At 50.4% G+C, this 13,498-nt stretch overlaps 1 protein-coding gene across 1 annotated transcript in view; it reads right to left on the bottom strand.

The window, feature by feature from the left end:
• The window catches only part of TOGARAM2 (TOG array regulator of axonemal microtubules 2), a 114,070-nt gene that overhangs the window by 45,906 nt on the left and 54,666 nt on the right, over positions 1-13,498 (bottom strand). The window contains exon 10 of the mRNA XM_077341373.1: positions 11,879-12,017. Coding sequence (XP_077197488.1) covers positions 11,879-12,017 — 139 coding nt within the window. The remainder of the gene's footprint in view (positions 1-11,878; positions 12,018-13,498) is intronic.

The raw sequence follows: 13,498 nt of genomic DNA on the forward strand, positions 1-13,498 counted from the left end.
TGTAGCTGTTTCCGGGTGCGGGGCCTTTCCCAGGCCAGCACCGCCTGCACCTTCTCGGGGTCCATAGCTATGCCCTGGGCTGAGATGCGGTAGCCCAAATAGTCCAGGGAGGGACGGTGGAATTCGCACTTAGCCAGCTTCACGTATAGGTGGTTTGCCAGCAGGCGCTTTAACACCTCCCTCACCAGGGTCACGTGCTCTTGGGGATTTTGGCTGTAGATCAGGACGTCATCCAAATAAACAACCACCCCCTGAAACAGAAGGTCCTGCAACACCTCATTAATTAGACTCATGAAAACCCCAGGTGCCCCGCTTAAACCGAACGGCATCACTTTAAATTCGAATTGTCCCAATTGACAGTTAAACGCTGTTTTCCACTCATCCCCCTCCCGGATGCGTACCCGGTAGTACGCCTCCCTTAGGTCCAGCTTAGTGAACAGAGTCCCTTTGCCCAGCCGGGCCAGCAAATCCGGGATCAGCGGGAGGGGGTAAGCGTTCCCCGCTGCGATGGCGTTGAGGCCCCGGTAGTCCTGGCACAGCCGTCGGGACCCATCCTTTTTCCGGACGAACAAGACTGGAGCTCCCATGGGACTGGAAGCGGGCCGGATGAAACCTCGGGCCAGATTTTTACCCAAAAACTCCCGGAGGTCCTTGAGCTCACCCTCACTCATCTTGTAGATGCGCCCTTTGGGTAGTACCGCCCCCTCTGGGATGTTGATAGCGCAGTCCGTGCGGCGGTGTGGGGGTAGCTCGTCCGCTTCCCGCTCGCTGAAAACGGCTGCGAGGTCTCGGTACTCTGGCGGGACCTCGGGCTCTGGTATCTCCTGCTGCGCCGCCGCCGCTCCCCTGGGACGCGCCGCCGTCCTCTTGTGGCTGGAATTCTCGTGGGGGACCCGATGCCGTGCACCCACCGTCAAGTCGAACTTCAGGGTCCCCGCCCGCCAGTCCACCACGGGGTTGTGTTCCTTCAGCCAATCCAGGCCCAACACCGCCCGATATCCCGCTACGGGGACCTGGATCAGCCACCGCAGCTCTTGGTGGTCCCCTATGTGGATGGCGATAGGACCCACCTCCTCCCCGAAAGGTCCCCCCTGAATCGGGCTGCCGTCCATCTGGACGAAAACCAGGGGAACCTTCCGAATGCGCTTCGGTAGCCCCAAAGCCCGGGCTATCTGGGGGTGGACCATGCTGTGGTCGCATCCAGAGTCCAAAAGAGCCTCCCCCACCCAACTTAGTCCGTTCTCCGGGTTCCGGAGCTCTAAAATTACCACGTTCGGAGGTCGCGCCTCATGCTGTAGGGGTTTTCCCTCGCACCGCGGGACCTGCTGCCCGGCGCCGTCTACAGCAGGTCCTGGCCGTTTCCCGTCGCCTGGGCGCTTCCCGGTTCGTTGCGGAGGTCCTCCGCCCGGCGTGCCTGCTGGGGGCGTGTCGCACCTCCCCCCTGGGAGAGCCCGCGGTCCTCCCCCCCTTGCCGTTGGCACGCTGCTGCGAAATGTCCTGACCCCCCGCATTTCAGGCACAGACCTTCCCGGCGTCTCCTTTCCCGCTCGGGGTTCGGGGGTCGTTTGGGGCGAGAGTTGTCGGGGCCCGGTCTCGGCGCCTCGGCTGACCCGCCTTTGGCCTCCCGGGGGGGTGCGGCGGCCCAACCCAGGCTGGCTTCCAGCTTGGCGACCACAAAACACCACCCCTCCAGTGTAGACAGATCTTCTTCCGTCCCCTTGATCACGGCCCATTCCCTGAGCTTCGGGTTAAGGCCCTCCCGGAAGTACTCGATTTGGGTCTCCTCGTTCCAGGAGAACACCTTGCCTGCTTCCCTCCGGAAAATGTCTATATAGTCCATAACCCCCCTAGTACCCTGTCGAAGTCCCTTGATCCGACTCTTTGCCTTGTCCTCAGCCTGGGGGTCCTGGAATCGTCGGCGGAGCGCGACCACGAAGTCCTGCAGGTCCCGAGTTGCCGGGTCGCCGCGCTCGGCCAACCCTAGGTACCACTGACCCGCCTTGCCCTGGAGACACGAGGCCACCCCCCAGACCAAGTCCTCGGAGTCCTCATACCGGTCTCCATACCTCCGGGCATGCGTCAGCGCGTGGAGGAGGAACTGCGGGAGGTCGTCCGGCGTCCCGTCGAAACGCGCCTTAAGCTCTGGGGGGGGAACGTTTTGGAGAGTAGTCCGACCCCCTCCGGATCCGGGATTCTCGGCGTCCGCCGTCTCGTCCTGCTCCGCTCCACCGGCTACCAACTTGCCCAACGACGCCGTGCCGCTCCCTGCCTTGCACGTCGCTCCTGCGTTGGTCCGGCTCTCGCCGCCCCGTCGGCTCACCCGCTCCCCCGAGATCCTCTGCTGTCTCGCCTCTCCGCTGGCCGTCTCGCCTACTCGGGACTGAAAACTGCTCCGGGTCGGGGTCCGGGGCCCGCTCACCAGTGCCGGGCTCGTCCTCGTCGCTGGAGACGTCCTCACTCGACGCGATCCCCTCCGCCGTTGTATTACCAGTCCCTCCGGGCCCGGCCCGAGCTTGCTCACGGGCTTCAGCTGCCTGCAAGCGCCTGGCCAAGTCCGCCATGGCCCGCCGCAGGTCCTCTAGGGATTCCTCAGGTCCTACCGGGCGAAGCGCCTGCCTCAGCTGGGTGTCCCAGGTTGGGGCCAACCCCCCAGACCTCGGCGCGCTCCCCGCCGTGCTTGGGAACCCCATGGCCCGGCACCTTCCCTTGGCCGCCGCTGCCGAGGGTCTCGGGGTCCCGGACAGCTGCTCCTGGCCCCCCGATTTTCGGAGGAAATCTCCCGGGGACATTAAACTCATGTTCCCGGGGTTCGTGGGGGTCGAGACCGCCCCGTTGCTTGAAAACGCCATCTCTGGATCCGTCCCGATAAGCGCTCGGATGCGATGCCGACCCTGGAGTTCGGTGGGAAGCTCTTACGATGTCGGGGACCCGCTTGCTAACTGAAAAAACAGGGTGCCCCTTTGAAGAAAACGTCACGCCAGGCCTGGTGAACGATACAACAGGAACAAGCTTTATTTCAGCAACGTGGAGTCCGCTGGTATGGAGTAAGAGCTTCCACCGAACTCCAGGTGGAAGCTCCCTTTTATACAAAACCCACCTCCTTAGGCTGTATTGCCCCACCCAGTACTTGCGGAGGGAACATGCTGATACAATCATGACTCATGCACATATGCGAGGTTTTCCGGGGTTCCTGATGGCCCATTTTCCTGGAACAAAGGGCCATCTCCGGGCCCTTGTCAAAAGGTGGAGGGGGACATTGAGGTTCTTTAGCGGCCATTGCCACCTCAACGATCGGGTGGGGCGCCCAGCTGCCGGCTTGCCTATGATCACCATGCCCTACCTCCGTGATCGCGGGCGCCTCTGATGGCGGGGTTCGGTCCGGTTCCCCAGCCACCAAGGACCGAACCACGACACCTGCATATCCATACTTGCCTCAAATAGTGCCATGGATACACAAAGGAAGCTTTTCATTGCCTCTTGTGAAAACTATCTGTGAAAAAGTAAAGAAGGTGCAAAAAGAAAACTAAAAGCCCCATCCAAAGAAAAGGAAATGCACAGTACCCCCATGAAGCTGGCCACTAATCCCATTTACAGTAGAGAAAACATGAAACAGCTAAAGCTGCTAAACCATGGCTTCACAGAAGTGAGTCAGTTCAGAAAGAATAAACCAAAAAAAGTATAACTAAAGTAGCTAATTAATTCCTAGTGGATAATGTTTTTTACACTGGGAGACTCCAATTGCTGTCACATTGACTGAGTAAACATATGCTCAAGTCATGCTATAGAAAGGAGATTGCTAAACATCATAAATGACTAGGCACTGGAACAGTTGATAGTGATCTGGGACTTGTTTCTAAGCAGATCTCAAAACCTGCTTAGAGAGGTAGAGGTTGTTACACCAATTGGGAACAGGGATCACAATAGTATTCAATAGAAAGTATTAAAACAGCATTCAATAGAAAGGTACCCTTCAAGTCCAAAATTGTAACATTTGGTTTCAAACGAGGAAACACAAATTAGGGGATTAGTAAAAAGGAAGCTGAATGGGAAACAAAAGAGAGTCAAATCCCTACAGCAGTGGTCCCCAACCCCTGGTCCGGGGACTGGGACCGGTCTGTAGATCAGTCGGTACCGGGCCGCAGCTCCTCCTCGTCCTCCTCCCCGACTGCTGCCTCGGGGGCTGCCCTGCCACTCTGCTGCCAGCTCACCTTTGGTGCTCTCCAGCGGCCACCATGGCTGAGGCTCCCCCTAGGCATGGCACTGCGCAGCTGCTGCTGGCAGCGCCCGCCAGAGAGCAGCGAGAAGTCAGGGGTGCCAGCGGGAAAGCAAGTGGAGCAGGGGCTCAGGTGGTGGCGGTGAAGTCCCTCGGCAAAAGACTACCCCCCCCCCCGGGCCTTAGTAAAATTGTCAAGCGCTGACCGGTCCCCAGTGATAAAAAGGTTGGGGACCACTGCCCTACAGGATGTTTGGAAGCCATTTTAAACCACACTAATTGAAGCCCAAATCAAATGCACTCCACAGGGGTTTCTTGACCACCCTGGAAGGGTTTCCAGAATGGGTGGGAGTTAATTTAAAAATATATTTATTTAAAATGTATCAGCTGATATGGCCTCCCCCACTCCCAGGTGGGCATATACACAGCTATGCTTCCCAACGACATTCTGCATTATGATGCCTCTTTGGGGGTTTATTGAAGCCTGAAGAACACTTCAAGGGTTTCTCAATGGTGAAAAAGTTGAGAAAGACTGCAATAAATCAACAAAGTTTAAGATTCTGCGTATAAGCTTTTATGTGCACATTTCAAATCAAGGAAGCTATAAAAAGAGGTGTCTTAAAAAGTAAAATGTTTACCCCAATTCATTGAACAGGGGGGGGGCACAGGGGGGACCACCGACTCTGGCAAAATAAGTGTAAATTAATAATTAGACATGCAAAAAAAAGAGTTTGAGAAGCAGATTGCTAAAAGCATCGAAACAAACATTTGAAAAAAATATAACCAGAGCAAAAAAAAAAACATCCAGAGAAGTAGTGGGGCTTTTTAATGACAAAAGAATAAAGGGATTGCTAAAGAGGAGGAAATGGCAGAGAAGCTCAATCACTTTTTTGCATCTGTGTTGACAATGGAAAATGTGGGCCATATAACCATGTTACAGTCCCTGTTTTCAGGAAAGGAGACTGAAGAACTAGGTCAAATTGAGGTGACCAGATATGAAGTTCAAGACCCACAGGGGAAATTAAAAACCAATAGATCTTCTGATGCCAATAGATCTTCTCAAAAAAGGGAGGAAGGATGACCCGGGAAACTACAGACCAGTGAGTCTGACCTCTGTTGTGGGGAAGATAATGGAGCAGATATTAAAGGGAGCGATCTGCAAACATCTGGAGGACAATTTGGTGATCCAAGGAAGTCAGCATGGATTTGTCTCCAACAGGTCCTGCCAGACCAACCTGGTTTCCTTTTTTGACCAAGTAACAGGTTTGCTGGATCGGGGAAATTCGGTTGATGTCATTTACTTGGATTTTAGTAAAGCTTTTGACAAGGTTCCCCATGATGTTCTCATGGATAAGTTGATGGGCTGCAATCTGGATTTTCAGATAGTTAAGTGGATAGGGAATTGGTTAGAGAACCGTACTCAAAGAGTTGTTGTCAATGGTGTTTCATCAGACTGGAGAGAGGTGAGTGGCGGGGTACCTCAGGGCTCAGTGCTCGGCCCAGTACTTTTTAACATATTTATTAATGATCTAGATGAGGGGGTTCAACGAGATCTGAACACAATGGAAAAATGGGCAAATGAGAACAAGATGCAATTTAATAAAGATAAGTGTAAAATTCTGCATCTGGGTCAGAAAAATGAAAAGCATGCCTACTGGATGGGGGATACGCTTCTAGGTAACACTGTATGTGAACGAGACCTTGGGGTACTTGTGGATTGTAAACTAAACATGAGCAGTGTGATGCAGCGGTAAAAAAGGCGAATGCCATTTTGGGTTGTATTAACAGGGGCATCACATCAAAATCACAAGATGTCATAGTCCCATTGTATACGGCACTGGTCAGACCACATCTGGAGTACTGTGTGCAGTTCTGGAGGCCTCACTTCAAGAAGGACTTAGATAAAATTGAAAGGGTACAGAGGAGAGCGACAAGGTTGTCACTTGGAGGAGGGCAGGATGCTGTTTCCGTTGGCTGCAGAGGAGAGGACACGCAGTAATGGGTTTAAACTTCAAGTACAACGATATAGGCTAGATATCAGGAAAAAAATTTTCACAGTCAGAGTAGCTCAGTGGTGGAATAGGCTGCCTAAGGAGGTGGTGAGCTCCCCCTCACTGGCAGTCTTCAAGCAAAGGTTGGATACACACTTTTCTTGGATGCTTTAGGATGCTTAGGGCTGATCCTGCGTTGAGCAGGGGGTTGGACTAGATGGCCTGTATGGCCCCTTCCAACTCTATGATTCTATGCATACTCCTAAGAATTGCCTGGCGCTGCAATTTCCCCAACCTTGAGGAAATGTTGTATGACTGACTTGTGTACAGTCTCTGAGACAAATAGATGCAGTGGCACCTTTTTGCCAGAAGTGAACTTTTCACCAGAAGGAACCTCACATTCCAGATGGCATTGGATGAAGCCCTGGCAGCAGAAGCCACGAACCAGTACACTCAGGAGGTCTGCCAGGCTCAAAGCCTGTCACCCCCGGAAGCCCAAGCCTGAACCAGTCCTCTCTGAAAACCTTGAAGTGGAAGTCGAATGTATGCATGTTGCCTCTTCTGCACATTCAGGCTCACTGCAACATGAAAAAATTCCCTGGGCCAGCTGTGGGAGAAACCATCAGAGACACCTATGCAAATTCTGGGACACCAAATGCCTGGCATGTTCTGGTAAGCATGGCCACATCGCAAGGGCTTGCTGCTCAAAGAGGCAACCTAGCAGCACCTTCATAAATTCATCCCTGAGTAAGGAAAAAAACCTATTAGGGTTCTAGCCTTACCATGGCGTATGAACCGGCAACACGATCAACTCACTGTCCAATGGCCTGTCTGAGTACTCTCAACAATTTCCCAAGAGACTCTTAAGCAGCTACATCCTAAGGGGATGTAGGTTCCCATCGCCTACTACTGCAGCCTATCTTCAGTTGAACAGAACCATGCCCAAATCAACAAGGAAGCACTCACAATCATAATGGGTGTCAAGAAGTCCCACGACTATGTCTATGGCTGCTGCTTCATGGTAGTCACTGATTACAAGTCTCTGCTGGGCCTCTTCGCACCAGACCACCAAATTCCTCAGACCCTCTCTCCGAGAATGCTGCATTGATCTATTTTCCTCCTCAGCTATGACTATGTGCTCTACCACTGTCCTGAAAAAAGGTATGGATAATTCCAGTGCCCTCAGCCATCTGCCACTGTCAATCATTGACTCAAATCTGTCGCCCACTCCTGGGATCCTACTCACGGAGACTCTTCCACAGCCGCCTCTCCACTCTTCTGATATTGCCATCCATGGGTCCTGTCCCACATCTGCAATTGGATGTGGAGGGGGTGGCCCAAGGGGTGTCAGGACTCTGTATTCTCTCCCTTTGTTTCCTGGCAGCATGAACTGTCCATCTGTGAGGAGTGGGACCTGACCTCCAGGTTGGGCCCGTATTCCACACCTTCGGACAAACAGTTCTTTGATGTTAAAGGAGATTTCCCAGACCTAAGATGGATTCAATGGATTTATTGAAGCAGGTTTGTTAAGTACAACGGCTGTCCCAAGTTGCAGAATGGAAGAAGAGTGCCCCTTAACCTGGGTGTAAACTGCACGGAGCTTTTATTCCAACCCCAGATCGATTCAGTCCCTGCCCTCTACACAGAATGCGATTTCTGTTTGGATTTTGGGCGATTTAAATTTTCCTTCTGCAGCAAGAAGGATTGATCCGGAGTGACCCTACCTTTATTGTGGGATATCTCAGACTGCTGCTAATCCTGAATATATTCAGAAAATCGCATTGTTTTGAATCTGGGCTCTCCTCCGTGGCAGAGGACCCGTGATTGGCTACAGGTGGTCATGTGACAAGCCTGCCCCAAAGGAGAAGCCCCTAATTTCTCTCAACTTCTGTTGCCTTTGGATTTTTTTGTGTGCCTTCTTCGTTCCCCCCCTCCCTTCAAGAAAATAAAGGATTTTTTCCTCCCTCCTCTGACTTCTTGGATCCTCTCCCCCCTTCAAGAAAACAGAGAAAGAGTCCCCATTTGCCTCCCCCCCTCTTCTGAGCCTCCCTAACCACGTGCAGAAGACTTTCCTGTTTCAATGGGGAGGGGGGGGAAGAGGAAGACCCGAGTTCAAAGCGATCTGAATTCAACAGGATTGACAATGGAATAAAAAAAGTAAGTGCAGACTCTGCCCTTATCTCAAGAGCGGTTTGAAGAAAGGGAACCGTTGTGCTCTCTGTTCACTCAAGGAGCCACCTCTTCAAGGAGTAAAAAAATAAGGCTCTCATGTCTCTCCCCACCTTTGGTTGACAGGTAAGTTTGTATTCCCAACAGCCTGAGAGTCTCCCTCTCCCTCAGCATCCTCCAGACCTGTTATGACAGTCTCCTCTCTCCCAGCCTCTGCCAGCCCTGTTTCCACAGTCTCTCGTATTCCCAGCTTTTGCGAGGCCTGATTTCCACCATCTCCCTCTTTTCCAGCCTCTCCCAACTGCCGTTTCTTCCCCCTCCTCCCTCCTGTAGGCCTCAAGATTCTGCGCCCATCCTGTCTGCATTCTTCCCCAGGCATGGCTTCCTGTTTCCTCTTGTTCTCTCTTGTTTCCCCCATCTGTCTCTTTAAGTCCCCTTTTCCTTGTTCCCCTCTTTGCCCCCCTTTTCCCTATTGTTCTACTCATGCCTTTCTCCAGCCCTTCACCTGATGAGGGAGGCTCCTGCTGCCTCATTGCCGGCAGAGACCCCTTCGTCTGGCAAATGGCCTGGGAGTCGTCCCTCCCCTCCCCAGAGGCAGTTCCATCATCCGTCCCATCCTCTGCGCATGTGTAGAGTTTCCCCCATGGTGGAGAGTCCGGACAGCCATCCGGACACCATCCTCAAATGCTACCTGCTGTGAGGAAATAGTGTGGTCATTCCAACTGTGACTCCAGGTGCTGGCTGCCCTGCATAAAAGTCCTTTGGGAATCGTTCACATGAAAGCCCTGACTTGGCACTATGTATGGTGTCCGGGCATCGGTCCCAAAGTTGAGGTATGGGTCAGGTGATGCCAAACCTGCCAAGAAAGCTGCCCAGAAATGTCATAAGCTCCAGTGCAGAATTGGAAATTCAGAGCTGCGACCCCATATAGACTCTTCTTGCCCAGTCCATGGTCAAGCATTCCTGATCACAGTGGATTCATATTCAAAGTGGCTGGAGGCCATGCCAGTCTCATCCATGATGTCAAAAGTTGTCATCAAGGCACTGAGTCGAGTCTTAACCACCCCATGGTCTCCCTGACACCATCATTTCCAATAACAGGGCTCAGGTCCAGGACTTCATGGCTGCAAGCCTGATAAGACACATCATGTCACTGCCATATGACACATCCACCAATGGCCAAGCTGAGGGGATGGTCTACTGGATCACCCAGGGAGATTTGGGACAATGGCTGGCCAACTTCCCGATGTGGCAACACATCAATCCTAGCTCATCCACCAGGAGGATTCCAGCCGAGCACCCACAGGCAGGCAGCTGAGGACTGTCCTGGACTGGATCAATCCTGATTTGACATCCAATTGGTCTCCAGGTCCAGAGGCACACACTGCCCCAAGTTCCTTTGCACCAGATGACCCTGCCTACGTGAGTGACTAGGCCCAGCCTGGATTCCAGTAGTAGTCACCAGGGCAATGGGGCATGTCTCATATCATGCCTCATATCAGGTTCAACCACCAAATGGACACACCTTTCAACAGCACATGGACCAGATGTCGTGGTGCCTGCCTGATGTCCCTGCAATGTCAACAGCCAACCTGGCACTAGAGCCTCCATCAGTAGAACCATCAACATATGGGATGCTGTGTCTGCCTGGGATGACATGGGGACAATCAAACCTGAGGCAGCATTGATGCCTTCTGAGGTTGCCCCAGCCCAGTAATGAGCACCCCTTCAGAACTCCACTGTTAACAAGTACAGACTCAAGCCCGGTACCTACAGAACTTGGTGTGCCAAACTGGCATGTGTGTACTTAAGGGGGGAGTGGTGTTGTGTCTGTGGGATCCTGAACCCCTGCTAAGGATTCACAGGCTTCCAAGTTGCAGCCAGTCATTGAACAAATTTATGGAGCAATCACAGGCTTCCATTAACAGCCAGTAGCATGTCTTGCTGGGAGGTTTGAGTATGTATGTAAGTTCCACAGGTCTGGTTGTTATTGTTCAGTGTTTTCTGATTCCAGTAAAGTTGTTGGTCGTTTGGAGCTCAGTGTCCATGTCTTACTGAACCCACAGCTTTAATAGCAACCAAAAAGGGGTTGGAGCACTTTCCCTATGAGGAAAGGCTGAAGAAAAGAGATAACTAAGGGGGGACATGACAGGAATTTATAAAATTATGAATTGGATGGCAAGAATTGACAAAGAGACATTTTTCTCCCTCTTCCAAAATATGAGAACTCAACGGCATCCAATGAAACTGATGAGCGGTGGGTTCAGGACAGACAAAAGGAAATGTTACTTTACAAAGAGAGTAATGAAAACATGGAATTTGCTTCCAGAGGATGTAGTAATAGTCACAGGAATAAACAGCTTTAAAAGGGGATTAGATAGATTCATGGAGGATATCAATGTCTACTACTTTCAAAGGCAGCCCCATGTAAAGCCCATTGCAGTATTCTCACCTGGATGTAATTGCAACATGCACTACTATGGCCAGATCACTTTTTCAAGGAACATATCTGTCAAAGCTGATAAAAGGCATTATATTGGATCTTAGCCAAATGACCAAGAAGCAAACACAATGACATAAGAGCAAAGGAATTGGTAGAAATGGGATTGCCAACCTCCAGGTGTGGCCTGAAGATTTAGAAAATAAAAAATGGATAGTCATGTTAGTATCTCTGTAGCAGTAGAAAAAAGCAAGAGTCCCACAGCGCCTTAAAGACAAATAAAATTTGCAGCAGCTTTCATGAGTCACAATTCACTTCTTCAAAGGCTCTTGCACTCCTTTATTTATTTGTATTTGTTTGTTTGTTTGTTTTTGCATGCATGCATGCATGCTGTTTATAGCCCACCACCCTCAGCAAGCAGGCTCATGGTGGGTTACACTAAAACCCCCAATAAAATATACAACATTTGTCACCATTAAAACACCCATTTAAAAAACCCTATGGCGGTAACAATTCAAATCCCATAGAGCTAGTTAAAAATCCAGTTGCAGGGGGACCCCGAGCACCACCCCAGAACCACAGCTAATCGGGACTTCCATTTAAGATCTTCCTTCTACTTCTCTGCCGGGGGGGGGGGGTGGTATTAGATCTTCCTGAGTTGGCCTTATCCATAGATCTGGCGGAAGAGCTCCATCTTACAGGCCCTGTGGAATGTGGAAAGCTCTTTCCACTAGGTCGGGGCCAAGACCAAAAAAGCTCATGCCCTCGTCAAGGCCAATTGAGCTTCCCTGGGGCCCAGTATCACCAACAGTTTATTACCTGCAGAGTGCAAAGCCCTGTGGGGGGCATAGGGTGATAGGTGATCCTTCAGATATGTGGCCTATGCAGATAATTTGTCCTGGAGAAAATGGCTGCTTTGGAGTGTGGGCTGTATGGCGTTACACCCCTGTCCTTCTCTCCAAACTCCACCCTCCCTAGGAAGCATTTCCAAAATCTCCAAGAATTTTCCACCTGGATTTGGGAACCCTAGGAGGTGGCACATTCTCCATTCTCTCTTTTCCTTACCAGTCATTACTGTTGAGCAAATTCAAAGCTTCCAGTAGCCCCTGCTCAGGGTGAGACAGGGGATTAACTTCTAAGGCTTCTCTATTTACAATGTCCTCTTCCCATTCTGGAGAATTCAGGTTTGCCGTCAAGGAGTTAGCTGTAAAATTAATATAATGGCATTGATAGAAAATCATAATTAAGGCTATAAGTAAGGTTGCATTATACAAAACATATATTTTACTTGTTGCATGGCATGTGTATAGTATAGTCACAAAATCCAAGGATTGTCTGGCAGCCAGGCAAGAGATGTTTTGGAGATGGTTTTCCATTGAAGATATCTGGCTTGCCTGGACTACCCAGGTTTACAAAGTGTATACTTTCAATATATCTCAGTTTCCTTATAACTGAAATTTCTACATGGACATGGTTTGAATTAGCTGGAATAATATGCACCATTTAAGACATCAGTTTTTTAATTCAGTTACACTCTTAACACTAGACAGACAGTTCACTATAAGGAGTAGATGAAATGGTTATGACCTGATCCTCAGTATATTTACTTGGAAGTAAACACCACATTCTCCGTATTAGATAATTGGTGGAAGAAGAAGAAAAAGAGCAGATTTTTTAATGCTATGCTTTTCACTAACCAAGGGAGTCCTAAAGCAGCAAATAAACACCTTTCCCTTCGTTTCCCCACAACAGGCATCCTGCGAGATAGTTGGGGCTGAGATAGCTCTAAGAGAACAGCTCTGCAAGAATAGCTCTCAGAGAACTGTGACTACCCCAAGGTTACCCAGCTGGCTACATGTAGAGGAGTGGGGAATCCAACCCAGTTCTCCAGATTAGATTCCACCACTCTTAACCCTCATACCCTACTGGGTCATTACAGCAAAGTATAGAGAGAATGGATGCATCCAGTGGTTTCTCACACAGAGATACAGTACATTTTTTTTAGCCAGGTGTAGCAATGAAGATCTGGCCCCCCCACTCACTTCCCTTTTAGTGCTCCCCTCCACTTCCCTTTTAGTGGGGGTAGAGATCGGGTTAGTTATTGAACCTTGCCGCCACTCTTGGCCGCTATAACTATGTTGTTAAGGATTAATTGTGGGTTCATGCTTTTATGATATTGTTTTAATGGGATTGTTTTATGTAACCTGCCTCGAGCCTCCGGGGGGAGGTGGGATATAAATAAGTTGATGATGATGATGATGATGATGATGATGATATGATAAAATAGTTATGTGAACAGAATCCTATTGGATCAACAGAATCACCCCCAGAAACGTTAATTGGATAAATGTGCTCCAAATACCACTATCACCTGACTGCAGCTATCTTTTATCATGGCTCACCAGCTCAGTCTCACCAGTACTTCAGCCAGTTCAAGCCAGTGGTGACTGTGATGGCAACTCAACAGCAGGGGAGGAATGCTGCAGCCTGTTGACTAAGGAAATGCTTGGGTTGTTATAACAGATGCAGACCCTCCCCCAAGTTTTCAACCAGAGCCATCACCCAAGTATGGGCACTCCTCAAGATTTACAACTGGAACCATTGACAAGCACGACCTCTTCTCATGAGGAGGAATTCACCTATGCTGCTAAAGCATCAAAGAGAGAGGAGGAAAAGGCAAACATG

The sequence above is a fragment of the Paroedura picta genome, chromosome 1 (genome assembly GCF_049243985.1).
Source record: "Paroedura picta isolate Pp20150507F chromosome 1, Ppicta_v3.0, whole genome shotgun sequence".
NCBI classification, from domain to species: Eukaryota; Metazoa; Chordata; class Lepidosauria; order Squamata; family Gekkonidae; genus Paroedura; species Paroedura picta.